The sequence below is a fragment of the Apodemus sylvaticus genome, chromosome 7, assembly GCF_947179515.1.
Source record: "Apodemus sylvaticus chromosome 7, mApoSyl1.1, whole genome shotgun sequence".
NCBI lineage: Eukaryota > Metazoa > Chordata > Mammalia > Rodentia > Muridae > Apodemus > Apodemus sylvaticus.
Window position 1 is genome coordinate 51671190 of NC_067478.1, and position 20164 is coordinate 51691353.

Here is a 20164-nt window from a genome sequence, read left to right on the forward strand (position 1 = left end):
GCAGAGGCCGGCCATGACCACATCAAGAGAGGGGGAGGGGAGGAGAGCCCAAGAGGGGCAAGAGAGAAGCTGAGAGTGAGAGAGGTGAGAGAGAGATAAGAAGAGAGAGAGGAGGGGCTGAGCATCCCCTTTTATAGTAGGCCAGGCCTACCTGGCTATTGCCAGGTAACGGTGGGGAGGGGGCATACCTGGCTGTTGCCAGGTAATTGTGGGGTGAAGCTTAGACAGAATCCTAACATGTATGTCTATGTAGCATGTGCATGTACGGTGCCTCCTGACTCTAGAAAAGGGTGTCACAGTCATTGGAACTCATGTTACAGGTGGTTGTGAGCCATCATATGGGTGCTGGGAATCGAGCCTGGGCCCTCTGGAAGATCAGTCAGTGCCTCTAACTTCTGAGCTATCTCTCCGGCTCTATATTAGACATATTTTAAGATAAATATTATTTGCTAAGCACTTGGGTCACTGTGCAATTTGCATTTCCTATATAGATGGCTGTATATAATAGTTTTGGAACTCTTATCAAAGTCCATGAAGTTTTACTCTTGGGTGACCTCATCTCTACTTTAGAGCTGTGCTTCAGATCAGCATGAGTTTCTTTCATAGCTAGGATTAAACACACAAATACTAAGGGTCACATCTATGAATAGCTGTATAGTCATATAGCAGATAGACTTTGACTACCAGGGCTTAAGAAAAATACTCACTTGTGTTCAATTCTCCTGGGTAGGAACTATGTTCAAAACAAAATCCTCACAGGCTACAGTGCTGTAATTTATCATGTTCTGCCACCTTCCTTATCACTGTATGGTAAATGGGCTTGTCTAAGATAAACTTTAGAAATGGGGAACGAAAGAAAGGCAGCCTGACCCCAGCTCCTGGCAGGCAGGTGCACATGCAGATCCTCACACTGGGTGCTGGCTGGTGAGGCCTTTAATCTTCCCGAGGCTCATTTTTCTTTCTTGTCTCATGAACATAATTCTCTTGATTCTTTATGAGAATCACAACAGATGAAACACTGAATACCAGGAGCAGCTTCATAAAGCTCACTAAGTGGCGGGTCTATGTTTTTTCTGTAGAGTGAATGGTAGTCTCTGGGCGAGTGTTTGAGTTGGCCCACATGTCAAAGCAAAGCTGCCAACCAGGTCGTCTGATTCTGAGCAGGGGAGATTTCTGTGTCTCTCTCCACGCCTCCCGCCTCGCACACACATCACTTTCACGCCGATTTCTCTCCTGTGTTTGCACAGCTTATTTTCTGTGTTGGATCTTCAATGTGAAGGGAAAAAAAAGAATACAGTGGTTAACTCTTGTTACTCTGCAGACACTGAGATTGGTGAGGCAGAAACCTACACCATCACTCCTTTATTTAATAAACATGTGCTGACCTTTGGGAGTGACATACACTGTTGTAGGTGCTAGATGTATTCATGGAACAATAGTGAGAAACTCCCATTGTCTCTGTGTTGTTGTCCCAACTTGGGAGCCAGATGCTAAAGAATTTGCTGTCTGCTATAAATGCTGGGCAGCAAGTGCTACATAGAAATCCAAGGTAAGAAGGGAGAATAGGCACAGCAGGAGGCTCTTCGAGACCTGTGCTGTCAGAGAAGCCAGAAGGTACTATGTTTATGAAGAGCGACCTCTGTCAGAAACTGTTACTCTCACGACGTAACTTAACATATCTGCCTCACAATCTGAGCTGCGGAAAACTAAGCAGAGAGAGAATTTCAAGCAGACAGTGTGGTTTCTTAAGCATCCACCCTACTTCATATAAAAATCTCTCCTTCTCTTCCTTTCTTGCTCACTTCAGGTGTGTGCGTGTGTGTGTGTGTGTGTGTGTGTGTGTGTGTGTATGAGTGTATACACACACACACACACACACACACACACACTGTGGTACATGGTATATGTGTAGAGATCAGAAGACAATCTTGACTGTCAGAAAAATCTGATAAATGATTTAGCATATATATATATATATATATATATATATATATATATATATATATATATATATATTGCACCTAGGGAAAAAAAAGACCCGGCAATCCTCTACTGTATATGTGTTAGGGGCCTCTTATCAGCTGGTATATGGTATATGCTGCCTGGTTGGTGACTTAGTGGCTGAGCAATCTCAGAGGTCCAGGCTAGTCTACTGGTCTTCCATCTAAGGAATTTCATCTAAGGTCCTTCCCTTTGTGTTCCGACAGTCTTTCACCTCCCAGATCTCTGGTACCTTCTAGAGGATCCCCTTCTCCCCAATGCTGCTTGTTTCCATTCATTTTGCTGGCCCTCAGGGCTTCCCTCATATCCCCCCAGTACCTGATCATGTCCCCACTTTTTCTTTGTACCCTCTCTCCCACCCAGGTCCCTCCCTCCCTCTGCCTCCCATGATTGCTTTCTTTTCCCTCCCAGGTGGAATTGAAGCATCTTCACTTGGGTCCTACAGCTTGTTAACCTTGAGTTCTGTGGATTGTATCCTAGGTATTCCATACATTTTTGGGCTAATATCCACTTATTAGTAGTACATACCATGCATGTCCTTTTGGGTCTGAGTTATCTCACTTAGGATGATATTTTCTAGTTCCATCCATTTGCCTGCAAAACTTATGATGTCCTTGTTCTTAAGAGCTGAATAGTATTCTATTGAGTTAAACAGAGAATTCACTACAGAGGAATCTAGAATGGCCAAGAAGCACTTAAAGAAAATTTCAAAGTCCTAAGTGATCAGGGAAATGCAAATCAAAATGACCCCGGGATTCCACCTTACACCAATCAGAATGACTAAGATTAAAAACTCAGGTGACAGCACATGTTGGCAAGGATGTGGAGAAAGAACACTCCTCCATTGCTGGTGGGATTGCAAACTGTTACAACCACTCTGGAAATCAATTTGGAGGTTCCTTAGAAAATTGGAAATAGATCTACAGGAAGACCTAGCCATTCCACTCTTGGGAATACACCCAAAAGATGTACCAGCATACCACAGGGGCATGTGTTCCACTGTGTTCATATTGGCCTAATCTGTGATAACCAGAAGCTGGAAACAATCCAAATGTACCACAATGGAAGAATAGATACAGAATTTGTTTTAAATCAGGGACCATTATCATTTGCTGGCTAAGTGAGAATGGCTTCTTTAGAAATTATTCTACACTCATGTACTCTCTGGAGCTATAAGTGTAACTGACCAGATGGTTGGCAAACATTGCCACAATGCATACATAGCTTTTAAGTTTTTATTTTAAGTAAAAATTATGACTTCTTTTACTGCAATAGTTGTAACAGCAATGATTATTTTTAATGAAACAATAAATGAAAATTATGAGAGGAAAAATCGCTAAAAGTTAGACAAAATTTGCAAGTCGACAGGTTAACTGTTCTAATTACAAAGTGCTTCAAGGAAAGCTTTAGATGCAGCTAAAGACAGGGGCTAAAATGTTTCATTTTCCCAATTTGTGCTTAATTGCCCTCCTTGCTTTATGTTTGGGGAAGAGAATGAGCACAAGTCCAGATCCTGTGGAGGTGGGGAAGCAGAGTGACACACAAGACAAGAGCACTGGAGCTGTCAAGTTCTTTTAGAATAAATGAAGCCATTGACAAAATTCTATACATCACTGGCCCAGGACCCATAGACTTCAGACTTCAGAGCTGGGTGTGTCTGAGATTTGATGGCAGGCACTCTTTGAGATTTTGTTCATTACATAGAAGTACACATATTCATCTCTGAATCCTTATTGAATGCTGCATAAAGTTAAAGTACCTTAATTCAAAGTCTTTGATGATGACCTCTCTGACCTACTTTTAATCTTATGAGTCTTTATTCTCTCTTGTGTTAGTTATAAGGTTTAAAACCCATAGCACCATGAGAAGTGACATACAAGGGACAGTGTCTGGCACATAGGCATGGGCTGCCCAAGCTGAATCTAACTGTAAGACCCCACGGAGCAATGCTTTACTTATTCACATTCACAGGGTAGCCATTCAGAACAGCTCAGAGGTCCTCCAGCCGATCTTCTGACTTGTGCCCCACACTTCCTGTCTATTCCTGCCAATCACTTCTCTTATTGCTCTAACCAGGGCTCCCCTAAATCTTCTCCGACTGCCAGATAAGTTCTTCTAGATCCAACAGGACACCATTTCCCCATCCCTAGTGTAGCCAAATTCTTGCAATTAATTCACAGCAAGTGTCTGTGTTCTTGTGGCTTCATGAATGGTTAGGAGAATACCACTGCACATATACATACGTCAACTTGACACAAACTAGAATTGCCAGGGAAGAAACACATTTCAATTGGAGAAATGTTTCCTTTATATTGTCCTGTAGATAGGTCTTTACAGCACTATTTTTGATTGTGTATTGATGAGAGTGCCCAGCCAACTGTGAGGGGTGCCACCATGGGGGCAGGTCCTGGGAGGTATAGAATGTTAGTTAGATGCGAGCCTGGAAGCAAGTCAGTCAGCAGCAGCGTTGTTCCTCCTCCATGGTGCCTGTGCTGAGTTCCCTCGGTGGTGGACTGGGATTGGGCTGTGTAAGCCAAGTAACCTTTTTCATCTTCAAGTTGCTTTTGGTTATGATGCTTATCAGAGCAACAGAGAAGTGAAACAGGGGAGCAACACACCAGCAACAGGATACAACTAGAAGCTCGTTGAAAATGCAGGTGTGGAGAATCCACTGCTGGACCTCTCAAGCAGAAACCACAGTTCTAAAGGTGCTAAAGGCTAAGGCACAGTTCTAAAGGCCTCTGGAGGAGCGTGCCGTGACATTCAAGAACTATAGGATGGGCATTCTTTTTAGAACTCTCTTCTCTTTGTATCCTGTTATTTATATGGCAGATTTATATATATTCTCAGTAAGAATGAAAAGCTTTTGGCATCAGATACACATATCTGCTAAGTATAGATGTCAGAAGATATGTGTTTTCGTAATGTAACAGTGCATACATTTAGAAATTTGACCTTTTTCTAGGTTAAGATGTACTAGTGTTATTTGCAATAGTTCCCCTGCTTCTTAATAGAATCATTTTGAGTCATTATTGCTCTCATGATTGTCCTAAGTTCAGGCCTTTGACAATGTTGAAAATATTAAATGCTGTAACTGTACATGAAATAAAAATCTTCATTTTTGCATAACATTCAGTATATAGCCAGCCTCCTCCACATTACATCTTGGGCACATATATGGATGATATAGGTTTGTAGAAAAAAAAAATCAGTGCTTAGAGAATAGAAATACTGAAAGCTAATGACTACAATCAATCTCGTGAGAAATATTTGTGACTTATTAATAGGAAGGCAGGACAGTCACTATGGTCCAGAAACAGTGGAAGGGAATTTTGTTTTGACAGCTATTTGGTAACAAGCTCCCTTTTGGAGCTCCTTTTGTTTAACAGCAGAACTTGAGTCATTTGGATGCTCCTATATCATCGACTGCCATTCACATGCCAAGGACTTGTCATTGAAATGATTGGTTTTTCCAAAATGATCACTGTGTTTCCCAGTTCTTTATTTAGACACTGTGTTTGCATGTGTTTGTGCCTCTGAATGTTCTCTGTGAGCGTGGTCAACTAATCACTGAAACTGGCAGATGCCAGGGCCCTTCCATCAGCTTCTCATTGCTGTCCAATCTGGCTTCTCCATTTCTTTCACAGAGTACATAATTGGACTGCAAGCTTGAAAGGAAAAGAGGGCAAACACATAGAGGTAGCAATTTTTCACTTCCACTGATCCCGTTTTAGCAGGCAGTGTGACCTCTCGTGAAGTTCCAAAAGTAAAAATTGTCAAAACAAATCCTTTGGAGCTGAAAAATATTCAACTCGGAGAAGCATCTGCTCTGTCTTCTTTTAGATTGCTCCTCCCCGAAACTCCGTGTGTGTGTGTGTGTGTGTGTGTGTGTGTGTGTGTGTGTGTGTGTGTGTATGCATATGCATGTGGGTGCATGCATGTGTGCGTGTGCATATGTGAGTGTGTGTGTGTGTGTGTGTAGGCGCTTGCGTGCATGTGCCTGTGTTGTTTTAGTAACAGGCTCTCTTCCTACCTCAGTCACTGGTTTGCTTTCAGTACAGGGGCTTCTGAGTGACTGCAGGAACAATTACTTCCAAATGACCTCCTGCATCTTAGCGGGGAGCATTGAGACCACACCCAAGGTAAAAAAAGAAGTCTTTGCTTAATGCTTGCAGTAACTTTTAAAGGCACCATGTTCTGGTATATGCTGGAGAGTGTGAGGGGAGCTACCCGGGTGCTGATAAATTTGTCTGTGTTGTTGAAATGAGATGTTATCTATAGTTAGAGAAATGGGTAACCGGTAAAGACAAAACTGCTTGTTGGGCAAAGAAAATGCCAAGGATTGTGCTTGGCATAGAGTTAATGTTAGAATGCTTGTGTTGCTTTTTCTTAGTAAGAGGCTGGTGGTCTTCTTGCTGCGGGTGTCAACATGGTGGTGTGTGGGGAGCACGTTTAAGTAAATAGAAGAAACAAAAGCTCACAGCCTGAAACTGAGCGAAGGAGTGTGCAGCCTGTAAGGCACTGGTGAAAACACCTCACACCATAGCCCGTGCGGCGAGAAGGGGTCAGTCTTACAAATTTGGGGTATCTCAAGCCAAATTTAGGATGCCGTTTTAACGCATTTAGTTCTTATTTCTGTTATTAAAACATTTTCCCGGAGATCAGATGTTTAAATGGCGTTGGCAGCTGAAAGTGTTAATTGCCAATTAAGAAGCAAATGCCATTAACTTGCACCCGCTTCTGCTTTGTTGGAAAATTATTTTTTTTTTTGTCACCATAGTGATTCATTTTGGGGCTCCATTAGATCTGCCACACAGTGTGAAGTAAATGGTAAAAGAAAAATGGCCTTTTCCTTCTTCTTCTTTTTTTTTTTTTTTCTGAACAAGGCATTCATCAGTCTACTGGCTAACATAGTTCTTCAGAATATTTCATAGTGTGGCTAGTGTGGCTTCAAATCCCATTCCATCAAAAGGTCCTTTCAACTGAGCCTTAGATTTCTGTTAAGACACAATACAGGTGCTAGATAAATACGGCAAAAGAGCTCGGTGCCAATTTTGTAGTACTTTTTTGAAAGTTAATATCAAAGGGTTGCCCTTTTCCTGATGTTCTGGCAATGTGCTTATATGGACAGGAATTAATCCATGAATTTATTTCTACTAAGTAGTAACTCAGTGAGGCAAGTCTTTAATCTTTGTAGATTACATAAATATATATGTTATCGCCCATATATAATAAGTAAATCTATCTATCTATCTATCTATCTATCTATCTATCAATCTATCAACCATGTATTTGTTCAACTAAAATAAGGAAATAGAATTGCTTTCCTACATAGATGAAGATATTTTACTTAGGGAGGGCATTGAGGGTCCTGTGGGGGGAGTGTAACCATATAATTGAAGGCAAGCATCTTGCTTCTGTTCAGTGGCCTTCTTTCTCATCATGGTTCACGTTTAGAAATCTCTCTGTTACACTGTGAGAAAAGCACATCTTGTTCATCTATCTACTGGCTTCTTTTTGTGCTTTGTTCTTGCTTTGTGCACTAAAATTTCAGCTACCAACTTTTAAAAGACTATAGGTGTAATGTATCCCTTGTAGAACTTTGTCCTTTAGAGATTTACGACAAGTTAAACTGGAAAATTGTGCAAGGCATTTGGGGAAGTACATTTTGATCACTGTATATCCTTTAGAAGATATGGCTACTTGAGGTTTATTAAGTTTTGGGTTTTGTACCTGTGGCCTGTACTGAAGTCTTTCATATAAGTCTATTTAATTTCCTTTGGCTAGACTTCAGGGAGACCAAGTCATTTCATGGGAAAATGAGGGCATGAGTAAGCATCTGAAAGTGAGGTCAACATATCATCCCTTCTTTCTTGATAACTATCAAATGACGATTTTGTGCAAAGGAGAAGATAGGATAAATATGTTGATTACTATAGATGCTTATTTATTGTTGTAGCCAAATACCTGTCAAGGGCAATTTAAGAGAGGAAGGGTTTATTCTGGCTTGTGGTTTGAGTGTGTAGTTGAACTTGTGCAAGGAGGCAAGGCAGCTGGAGTGTGAGGCAGCCTGCTAAACTGTACTGTCCTCAGGAAGCAGAAAGAAGGTGGATGCTGCCACCAATGTGGCTTGTCTTATCTTGTGTTTTGCTTGGATCCACTGGATGCTGCTGCCCACATTTAGGTGGGTCCTCCTCCAGCATCAGTGCCTTTCTGGGAGGCACTCCCATAGTCACAGCAGCAGTGCAGCTCCTAAGAGATTTCAAAATTCGGTCAAACTGACAATAAATCTTAACTACTGAGTACTCAAGTGGTACCCTTCTCCACACCACTCTCCATCCCAGCCGAGCACTGACAGGATTAACTATGTAAGCAAACATCCCTAGGGAAACCTAGGAAGTCAGTAGCATTATGTGTTGTTGATCAGCCTTAATGGACTTTCCTAGCCTTGTAAGGGGTCTAACCTTTCTTCCCACTAAGGAAAAAATGTGAGTACTGCTCTCAGATAATGAGCTACTGAGCATGAACTCTGACACAGCTATTGAAAAGAGATAATGACTAATAATTTTTAATTTTAATTTTATATTTTGTTCATATTATTTCCCTTCCACAACTCTTTCAAGATATTTCCCATTCCCATAACACACAACTTCATAAACTTTCTCTCAAAAAAAAAGGACAGAAAAGAAAAGAAGGAAAAGTGAAGACAGAAAGAAAGAAATAAGAAAAACCTATTTACTATTTAAGAAAACATCCCTAGGAAAACCTAGGAAGTCAGTAGCATGATGAGAATCAGGTATAGAAGCTATCTTCCCTCATTGTGTTAGGATCAATGTGATTTTAGCTGTAGTAGTGTTTCTCTTATGAAACTGGGTGGCCTTGCATTTGGCACATAATTGTTTGCAATTATCCTGATCTCTTGATTGATTTTTTCCTTTAATGTGTATGCATTGTCCTTTATTATCTCTTCTGATTAGTTTTATTTGATGTCTGTTTTGTCAGATATGAAAATAACTACATCTGATTTCTTCTTGGACCCACCTGCTTTGAATAACTTTTCCTATCCTTTTATCCAAGGTGATGTCTATCCTTAATGGTGAAATGTGATCCTTGGAGAAGTAAAAAGATGGATTTTGCTTCCTAATATAATCTGATATTTTGTGCTCTTTTATGGAGGAGTTGAGATTGTTGATACTGATAGTTATTTCTGAGCAGCGTTTATTGACTCCTGTTATTTTGTTGTGGATTTTTTGTTTTGTTTTTTTAACTAATTTGGTTATCTGTTCTGGGACTGTTTACTCCTTGAGTCATTAACATTCTCTTCAGACTGACGTTTCCTTCTAGTGTCTTTTGTAGAGCTAAATTGCCAAAAAGAAATTTTTTAACTTTATTTTTACCATGAAATATTTCTCTCTCTCCTTTGATTGCAACCAGTAGTTTTCCTGGATATAGCAGTCTGGCTGGCATCTGTGGTTTCTAAGAGCTTTTAGAACATCTTCCAGGTCATCATGGCTTTTGAAGTCTGCATTGATATGTCAACTGTTATCCTAACAGGTCTGCCTTTATATATGACTTGGTATTTTTCCTTAATATTCTTTTTTGTTCTTTATGATTAATATTTTGATTATTATGTATCACAGGGATTTTCTTTTCTGGTCGTGTCTATTTGATGTTTTGTATAACCCTTGCTCCTTGATAGACATCTGTTTAGATTTGGGAGTTTTTCTTCTATGATATTTAAAAAATATTTTCTGTACCTTTGACCTTAGTTTCTTCTTTATCCCAATTGTTTGTAGGTTTGATATTTCCATAAAGAAATTTTTTTACCTGAAATTCTCTCTTATATTTCACCAAATTTGTCAATAAGACTTTTCTCTGAATTTACTACTTTGATTTCTTGAGTTTTCCCTTTCAAGTTTTATTTCAGTTTTGCTTTTCTTTGGTGATCCTATTTCTTTGTTAAATTCTATTTTTATATCTTAATTGCTTTTATTATTTCATTCAACTGTTTGTTTATATTTCCAAGCTTTTATATCATCTTTAAAGTCCATTAACATATTCACAATTGCTATTTTGAAGTTCTTGTTTTATCCTTCAGTTAAATTCTCCTTTTCAGGGTATATTAAAATAGGGATGTGAGATTCTGGAAGAGGTATATGTCTTAGTTGTTTATATATGTTTTTGCAGAGAGTTAAAAATGCTATGGTATTTCTTGGTGTTGATATCTGGTTACATCTTTGTTTGTGAGTATTTGAATCATTGTTTGCTGGTTCCCTAATCTTCTTGTGGATCAGTTGAGAGATCCTTCATTTTCATTTTGAAGCTCCTCTGAGTGTCAGGGTCTGAGGACACCATGGTGGTCAGGTTGGCTGAAAGCAGAGAGTGTAGGGTGGGGAAAATGACTCTTAGGAATCTCTACCTGAAGTTCTGTCTGGAACTCTGGGTTCTGACTCCAATTAGTCCCAGATTGGTGCAGTAAGAGTCATGGAGAAACAAAGGGCTAATGACAAAGAACAGCCTATTAGAAACTGAAAGCTGAATCAGAAAGGCGTGTCCATATACTTTACACGCCCCAAAGAATAAACACTGTATTCACAAGGGTGCATCAGTTACCAGAACATTATATCCCATGATAAACAGTAGTGAGTAGTTTAGATCTTTCAAGAACATGGTTGAAGTCTAACACAAGGATAGCCAGTTTTCTTCATTTGATTCATGTTCACAAAGAACATCTTTAATCAGTAAGCTAGTGTCCATGTTGCTAGTTCCAGACACTCTCTGAACCTCATTTTCTGACTTTTTCATGTTTGTGCTACTGTGCTGTGTCTTGGTCCTGCCATCTTTGATGTCGCTCCGCACTTCATGGCTTTCCTTTGTACAGAGCTGGCCTCGTCCTCCTTCACCACATATTTACTTGCCCTTCACCTGTTTAGTAACTTCCTCTTAGATCATCTTCTCAAAGTCAAAGCCCAGACTCCATAGTCATTCAGAACTTCTATACTACTATTTTTGTGGGAACACTTCTTGCTTTTCTAGAGCAAAATATGGTGTTTTGATGATCAAAATAGAGCACATGCTGTTACTATGGAAGATTCAGATGCTTAGGTAGTTTTCTTTTTAAATCCTATGTACTTAAAAAGAAGTGTCACAATTGATGCATGGCATGGATTCAGATGGAACTTTGTTGTCTACTGAAAACGACATCCATGTCACCCAATAGTCTCACAGAAGGCAAAGTAGGCCTCCTGGAATGGCTAGATTGCTAGTCTCTCCAATTTACAATTGACTTGCGCTTTATAGGTGTTCTCGAACATTTTTCAATTTTCCGAACTACTCCTGAATTTTTTTAAAATTAAATTATGTGTATATGTCTATGTGCCTGTTATGTGTGAGTCTAGCTGAGGGTGTTGGTTCTCCTGGAGTTCCAGGCAGTTGTGAGCTGCGACCCTCACTCAGATCTCTGCAAGACAGTATGTTCTTAGACACTGGGACAACTCTCATCCCCTCTGGCTTTGAACTCTATCCTCAAACCAGTTTAAAATATTGGGCTTCTTATTTCAGTGAATGAACTTTCATTTCCTATAGTTATTTAGTTAAAAGGTTTTATGTTTAGTTAAAAGGTTTATACTTTTCTTGTCCATGATCTTCTTTCTACAAAGCCTGATAGAAACTCTTCAGGGCACTTATGGAAGTACTATATATTTTACATATTTATTTATTACTATCTCTCTCCCTCCACTGGCTAGCATATTCATGACAGCAGAAACTTTTTTCCATTGTTAAACTGCCAGTCCCTGAAGTTGATTAGACTTTGTTGAATAAGCAAAGGATACGGCTGTGTGCCCAAGTTAGTGCCAGTTGTAGCAGAGGCATCCAAGCAGGGCTGCTGAGCATGGAGGAGGACAGATGTGCGGGGTGAGGGGAGGGGAAAGCTATGGGACCCAGGGCTCTGGAAACACAGGTACTTTAGCTCAATATATATATACACATTTCTTTTTCTGTTCGTGAGTAGTGTGAGGACTCTTTCCTCTTCACTATTCTAGCATTCCTCCTGGGGCCACAAGAGCAAGAACTTAATGAAACTACTAAATGAATTAAGTATAAACCAATGGGAAGGCACCTCTGTAGACATAAATACATTATAACCTACTTTTAATAAGGGTTCAACCTCTCCTCTATCCAACTACCCAGGATAGTGGAGGAGAAGAGTTATTAGGATATGGGGGAACTGGACCAAGTTCAGCAATAGTTCTTTGGGGGTGAGCTCCATCTTCTTTGGCAGCAGTTCAGTCTTGTAGCAAACCCCAAATATGACTCGGTATCTGCAGACCAGTCCACTAGACAGGCAGACATGAGGCACAAACACCAAACAGGTCTGAGGTGAGACGGCAGAAGCAGCAAGCTACCACAGGAAACTCACAAGCAGTTCTTGGGCAAGTTTCTCCCACTGTCGGAGTTATCCCAAGTTGAGCTCAGTAAAGGTGAACCAATACATGAATGTTGTAAGAGAATATCGAGGCAGAGCAAATCAAACCATGCTCAGTGCTCGTCTCTCACTGTCTGTGGGATCATATTTATACCCCTTCATCAAGCATCCTTTCACATGTTTGCTATATCAAAACATCCTCTCACCCGTGTCTGCTTCAGGAAACTTTCTTTCCTGACTCTGCTCCGGCAAAACATCCTTTCACTTGTGTCTGCTTCAGGAAAACATTATTTCATATGTTTGCTTTAGCAAGACATCCTTTTTACCTGTGTGCCCCAGCAAAACATCATTTGACATAACCGACTTTCCAAAGATCCTGGAAGTTTCTGCTTCACACATCCTTTAGAGCAGATGCTGCTATTCTGACAGGCATCTTTCACTTTCAGATCTATACCTGAACATGAATATGATGCAATGATGCACATTGGAATTTTCTTGCACAGCTGTTGTTCCTAAGTCACTATTCTGAGCCTGTTACCTTAGGGTTAAATGGATAGATGCCACATTTGAAGCAAACCAAGTTCTGTGGTTAGAATGTTCTCTCTTCACATAGTAGGTCTAGGACAGACTACTTTCCTTGCTATGGTCATTTTGTTTGTTGGTTGGTTGGCTGGTTCTCTTGAGACAGGGTTTCTCTGTGTAGCCTTGGCTAAACTGGAACTTGCTCTGTAGACCAGGCTGACCTTGAACTCACAGTAATCTGCCAGTCTTTGCCTCTGAGTGCTGGGACTGAAGGTGCGTGCCACCACTGCCTAACTGGCTATCGTAGTTTTAAAGGGGGTTCTAATGTGCTATGGGTATTTTTTTTATCTGAATTTTATTTGCATCAGTACAGGTCTTCACATGGCAGCAGGCAATTTATCAAAGTGAAGGAGATAAATACGGAACATGGAGGATAAATTCAAGATAAACCTTTGACAAGGCTGACAGTCTACTTTATTACATATCTCATAGGTCTCTCCTGGAGATTCTGAAGCCAAACCTCTGATCTTCACATTTGTCCCCACTCTCAGAAGACTACCAACCCACATTCAGTTGGCTGACACTTCTAAATTCCTTGTTAAAATTCCCGAGGAACCAACTGATAAGAGTCCAGAAACTGTAAATAGGGTAGGATTATTTCTTTTCTTTTAAAATTTCAAATGACATTCTAAAATTATCCATAAATAATGAATTGGAAATTTATATCAATGTGTATTTTTTCTGTGTAAAATAAGATGATTGTGAAATCTAAGAATGGTTCAAAATATGATTTTGAGGGCTGAGGAGAGCGAGCTTAGTCTGAGCTCCATGGGCTCCATCTCCAGGGTTGCCATTGTATGCATCTGTATGTATAATATATATAAAGTTAGCTTCAATGACATCAGTTTCTCAAAGTACATCTCATCATTCTCAACTCTTCTGAGATGCTGTTTTATTATCTACTATCAACAGGATAAATTTTGTCTCCAGGGACCTTCTCCCAAAGCATCTGAAAACAAAACAAAACAAAACCCCCAAAATGTTAAATACTTCAATTCATCCTGAAAGGAAATCTAAGAGAAACCAACAGGATGTGATGATGCTTTTATATGTGGTGAATAAATAATGCATATTGAGACAGTTCTGGGAACATTGGTATGCTGTATTTTGCTGCTAGGACTTTTATTTCTTTGTACGTTTGGTGGAAAACCCTATCTACACTCATGTAACAATTCCAATGTATTTTAAAGTATTAAAAAGAAAAATGTTACACAGCAAAATGATTGGGGGGAATAAAAAAAGTGTGGTACTTGACAAAGGAAAAGATAATGCTATTCCTAGCATATTTCCTTGCCAATATTATAATTATATTAAGTATATTATTCAATGAAATCTTACTCTTTGAATATTAGGTAATAATGTACACTATAAAAGCTGTGTATCTACCTGTGTATGGAATAGGACAGTAGTAGAAATGAAAGGGAATGAAGTAAAGGGTCTTGGAAAAGGGGAAGAAAGCGAAAGGGGAGCATCAGGGGAGTGAGGGGGTATGAAAGCAGGGAGGGTGTAAAACATGGCTGCAGTGTGGAGAATACTGTCAAAATCAAAATGTGCATGTATGAAAATGTCATAGTACACATTGCTTTGCATGATTAATATGCATTAATCAATATTGAAAAAAGTCAATTTTGGAGCAAAAGTTGTCTGTTTAAAATGTATTCTAATATTGTTTTATTTATTTTTATAAAGAGTACAAGATAGAAAACTTAGTGTTTTGTTATTCAGTTAAGTGGAGGGGTTGGGCTTATACAGTTTAACTTGTGTATATGGAAAATTCTTATCTAAAATGTGGCAGGATTTTCATCATGCTAGAATTGCCATGTGTTTCAAAGACTAAGGGAGTCAAGTCATTTCAGGGCAGTCTTGAATATATAAAGTTCTTCTGGGAAGTTTCTTTTTTAATAGAATCCCATTCCATGCAATGAAGTAAAAGGTTCTTTTTCATTAGTCTTATGAACAGAGTGAAACACTATAGCTATATGATTCAGTCTTGGTTGCAGACTCTTAAAGATTCCCAGATTGATAATATTCATCTGTGGATTGCATATATATCATATACCCAATATTCAAAAATTTAGATTTTTTGAATCATGTACTTATTATAATTGTAACTTGGCTAACCACACATATATAGATAGATATAGAGATAGAGATAGAGATAGAGATAGAGATAGAGATAGAGATAGAGATATATATCACCAGGTATCTAAAAGCCTAAGATTTTTCTTTCTAGTTTTTAAACAATTTGGTATTAAAAGAGGTCATTTTCCATTTATATATTCAACAATTTCATGACATATATTCCAAGTGAATAATAACAGCTCACAGGACTTACTAATTATTGAGAAGACCTGAAAGCAAAGACAGAAAGAGTGTGTGGTGAAACCTGAAGTAGGGGTAAATGCTGTGAAATACGTCAGAGAAAAATACTGAAAGCCATGACAGACCATGACAGTGGTTGACTGGTTGCTTAGCAAACCCCTGGGCTAAACATAAAATATTCAAGAAGAAGCATTTAATGTATCTGAGAGTAAACTCTGTACTTTGTTGGGGTTTTAGACATGTGTAAGCCGTTTGGCTCTTTCTTTTCTGGGTGCTAGGGATCTGAGATCAAGTCTTTGTGCTCCTAAAGCAACTGTTTTATCCACTCATATACCTCTCCAGCCTGTGTATCTTAAGAAAACAAACAAACAAAACAGGTCCAATTCATGAGCTCCTTCCAATAAGCTTAGATCCTTTATTCTGATAATTGATCACTTTTTGCCAATGTTACCTTTCCTTTCAAAAGTTTAGAAATTTAGTTTATTTTTGTATCTTTCAGTAGGATTTCCTCCCCTCAACACCATTTGCAAAGGATATACTGGTTGTTTGACAATTAAGTAAAGCCTTTCCAATCCTCATGGCTGTTGTTTTGTAAATATCTTCACTGCCCTGTCCCAGTTCCATTCCTCACTCTCTTCCTCATGATTTACTGGGGAGGATGTGAAGTCTGAACTCTAAGGCTTGTGTACTTAGGGCAATACAAACAGGTGAGCCAGGAAAAGGAACAATATGTATCAGTCTATTTCTCTCAGGTAAGCCTGGTGTTTAATGTATTAAAAATCTTCCAATGAGTAGATTAACCTCTTTAGCATATTTAAACAAAAAGATGCATTTGTCACCCCTGTGTCAACAGTTTTTATCTTTTTCCATCTGTTGCAGTTTGAGTACAGTGATCATATGACCTTCAGCTGTGAGAGCAAACAGGAGAGGGACCAGAGGATACTGGATTATCCCTCAGAGGTCAGTGGGAGGAATACACAACGAAAGGAAATCAATACAAAGGAACCTCAAGGAATGCAGAAAGGTGATCTCTTCAAAGCAGAGTATGTTTTTATTGTGGATTCTGATGGGGAAGATGAAGCTACATGCAGGCAAGGTGAACAAGGCCCCTCAGGGGGAACAGGCAACGTAGCTACTCGGCCCAAGTCTCTGGCTATTTCTTCTAGTCTGGCTTCTGATGTGGTGCGTCCCAAAGTACGAGGGGCTGATCTCAAGACCTCATCACATCCTGAAATTCCTCATGGGATAGCCCCTCAGCAAAAGCACGGGCAGGTAAGCTTCATCTGAGTGTTGTTTGTATTATCTTTTGTTCTGGGTGTCAGCAAACATCTTCCTTTTGAAAGGATACGTGACTCTCAAAGAAAACTATTAAAACTCCCAAGTCTCAAGATCATGACTAATCACAGTGTAAATAAGCATCAGGAAGTTGATGAGACCAAAACTTATGTGGTGAATCAACTGGACAGAAAATGTAACACAATTAGCTGGAGTAGATTTGGGGAAAGATTGTCCTTTCCCTGTGAGTGATTCTTGGAGAAGGTTGACATTATAGAAGGTGTGTGGAGAGATGGGTCCTCCAAGAATCATACTTCAAACATAAAATATTCAAGAAGAAGCATTTAATGTATCTGAGAGTAAACTCTGTACTTTTAAACAAATAAAGTCCAGGAAATAAGAGCATGTAAGGAATTTAATTTTCCTACATGAGTCTTAGAGAACCCATCTATCTATTGTGTTTTTCTAATACTGTCAGTTGAAGAACTGACTTCAGTGAGGTGGGGAAGGATATCCCGCTCTGAAATTTATCAGTGAGGTAGAAACTTCCTCTAAGGTGGGGAGCCAGTAGTGTGTAGGTGAAGCCCACTCTGTGATGGCAAGAGAGCTAGGGAGACAGCTTGAGGGAAATCATGGAAAAATGCTGATGTTGACTGGCCATGAGTATAACTAAGATGCCAGGGGCCTCTGCGATGCAAAGTGTGCTTAGAAGGCCAGGGGCACAGAGGCGACTGGCTTTGAAGGTGGTACCAGAAGAGGCCTCACTGCTTATCAGTAGAGAGTGAGTGGGATCTGGGTCAATCTGTTTAGGCCCTCTCTAGCCAAGCTCCTATACATTATAAAGTAGCTTGAAGGACATTTTCGCTGATGAATTGGTCTTTTTAAGATATTAGGATTTAGCAAGATGGTAGCGTAGGTCTTTCACATTCGTTGTCATTCATGTCTGTTCTCACAGATTTCCCTGATTCTTCATGCACTAATTTTCATTATTTTCAAGCATCTAGTATACTCCACTGCCTTTGAGTAATGGCGGGCATTCACTGGGGCATGATTATTGTGGACCTAATTCAAAGACATTTCTTTCTTCTCTCTCTCTTTCATTCTTTAAAAACATTGTGGCTACGGGTGTTTGTCTGAATGCATGTCTGTGTACTATGCCAGTTGCCCATGGAAGCTGGAGAGGCCTTCTGATTCTCTGCACCAGGAGTTATAGATGCTTGTGAGCTGCAATGTGGATTGCATTGTGAGTTGCACTCAGGTCTTCTTCAGGAATATCCTGTGTTATTAACCACAGAGTCATCTCTCCAGTCCCTAAAATATTTATTTTTTGAAATATAGTCTTCACTAGGTAGGTACTGGAACAAAGTGCTATAGTAACATAACTCGGGGTGTTCTCAAAAGGCTATATCACCTCAGACATTGCTTTCTTGCCTCAAGAAAAAAATGATAGACAAGAAAAATTTGAGGCACATAATTCTTGAGTCTGAGAGGACTGTTGTCCATACTACATGTAGCATGCTAACAATAATGGCTAATGGAAATATTCTTATGAAGAAATTTGGAGATTTTAGTTCTTCCTTTTCTGTTAATAGATTTATTTCCTTGAACTACCTGTTTATTTTGCTTTGGTGTGATGAAATACAGAGGTGTCAAAGTGTAAAATGTGTTCATTCTTTGGAATTTGTTTTTCCTAGAAAATAGATGACGTTGTTACCTAAGCTCCAAACTAAAACGTCAGACACTGACCCAGTTCACCAGCAGGTAAAGATTACGGGTAAATGCTCTAGAGAGCTTCTGGATCCGGAAATGTCACGGATAAATGCTCTAGAGAGCTGCTGGATCCGGAAATGTCAGGAAACTGACATTTGGTTTTCTGTTTCATTTCCTGTGATGACATAGATCATGACAAGATAAAGTGGGGTAGCTGTTACTCACAAGTGCAAACTAATGAGAAATGACCAGAGCAGTTAGTAGTGGGAGTTTGTAAAAATTTGACAACACATCCTAAGCCTGTGTTGCTAGATACTAAATCAATTCATTTTTAGAAATGAAGTGAATTTCTGGTCTTTCTTATAAGGAAAATTGAATCCATAATGTGGAACTACCTGTAAGTTAACATTACTGGCTAGTCAGAAAAATCTGCATTCTTAAAGAATGACTTCAATTCTTCATCTGGCCTTTGCCCTTCCCACAGTAGACTCTTTGTCTAGCCGCTTCTTGCACTGATTTCCTTTAGCTCCTGTGAACAATCACTCAGTACAAACAGCCCACCCATCTATTACTGATCTCTTGATTTCTGTCTTGAATTTTGTCTTCCCAGAATGTGTCCACTTTTTAGCTGCACCACTTCCCGGTGCTCCTCTGTTTTTGTGACTTTGATGGCAGAGTTAAGAAAGATCACTACTATAGGTCCTTTCCACCTGAAATAACTGAGTTTTTTCTTTATTAGTTGAAAATAATTGAAATAAAGGCCTATTTCTTGTTAATTTCCTTAGTACAGTAATTAACAAGACTACTGTAATTAACAAGATTATTAAGTAGTTTTTTCTTTTTGGTTTGTATATAGGTGGGCTTCACTAAGGTATAGGATAAATCCAAATATCATTAAGTTCACATTCTGTTTATCTCTGAAGTTTTTGGTCAGGTACTAATGCCCTGAAATTTGTTTGAGTTCCTTCAGTGATACCAACTCTCCCTCTATAAAATTCTGATATTTCATACAATCGTGTAATGACCACAGTCCACATCCATTGTTACTGTTTGGTACATTTCTTATCTCCCTTAACAGTTTGTAAAATTCTTAAATATTCATGTTGGTCTCATTTTTATTAAAAATTTTGTTACTTATTGACTTAGTTTATAGTGAAAATATTAATATAAATTTTGTGGGTTTATATATTCCAAGTACATTCTTGGAAGTGGAATGTTTAAGTGAAAGCACTTTATAAAAAAAACCTTGTAAATAAAAAATAAAGATGCTATTGAAAATAAAATAAATAATTGAGTGAAAAGTCTTCTTAAATAAAATTTAGGAAAAGATACTTAAGCATTCATGGAAAAGTCTAAAAATTGTTTCTTGTCTATTGATAAGAGACTTTCAAATAAGAAAGTTTGTAATTAAAATACAAAACAAGATCAATAAAGTGGCCACTTCAAGCCCATTATGCTGAAAACTCGGAGATTATTTGATGACCTTAGTGGGAAGAGTAGGAGTAGGGTGAGAAGGACTGAAAGATTGCGGAACATGGATGGGAAGCAAGGGCAGGAAAGTCTGCTGTAGGAGGCACAGAGACAGGAAGGCAGACACGAGGCAGGAATCCTACTTTCTGATCCTCTGAGAAGCCACTTGAAGTCACGATTCTTTTCTTCATTTATGAAATGAAGTGAGAATATCAAGTTTTGATCTGGAAGGAATGTTCAGGTGTTAAAGGTCAGGCTCATGATCAAACATCGAGAGAGTATCAACTTTCCTTAGGATGGTTAAACGAGATATGAGAGAGAGAGAGAGAGAGAGAGAGAGAGAGAGAGAGAGAGAGAGAGAGAGAGAGAGAGAGAAAA

At 39.1% G+C, this 20164-nt stretch overlaps 1 protein-coding gene across 1 annotated transcript in view; it reads left to right on the forward strand.

Annotated features, from left to right (window-relative positions):
- The first annotated feature begins 6098 nt into the window (after positions 1-6098).
- Mlip (muscular LMNA interacting protein) overlaps positions 6099-20164 on the forward strand; it is a 192970-nt gene continuing 178904 nt past the window's right edge. The window contains exons 1-3 of the mRNA XM_052187783.1: positions 6099-6143; positions 13442-13597; positions 16211-16603. Coding sequence (XP_052043743.1) covers positions 6099-6143; positions 13442-13597; positions 16211-16603 — 594 coding nt within the window. The remainder of the gene's footprint in view (positions 6144-13441; positions 13598-16210; positions 16604-20164) is intronic.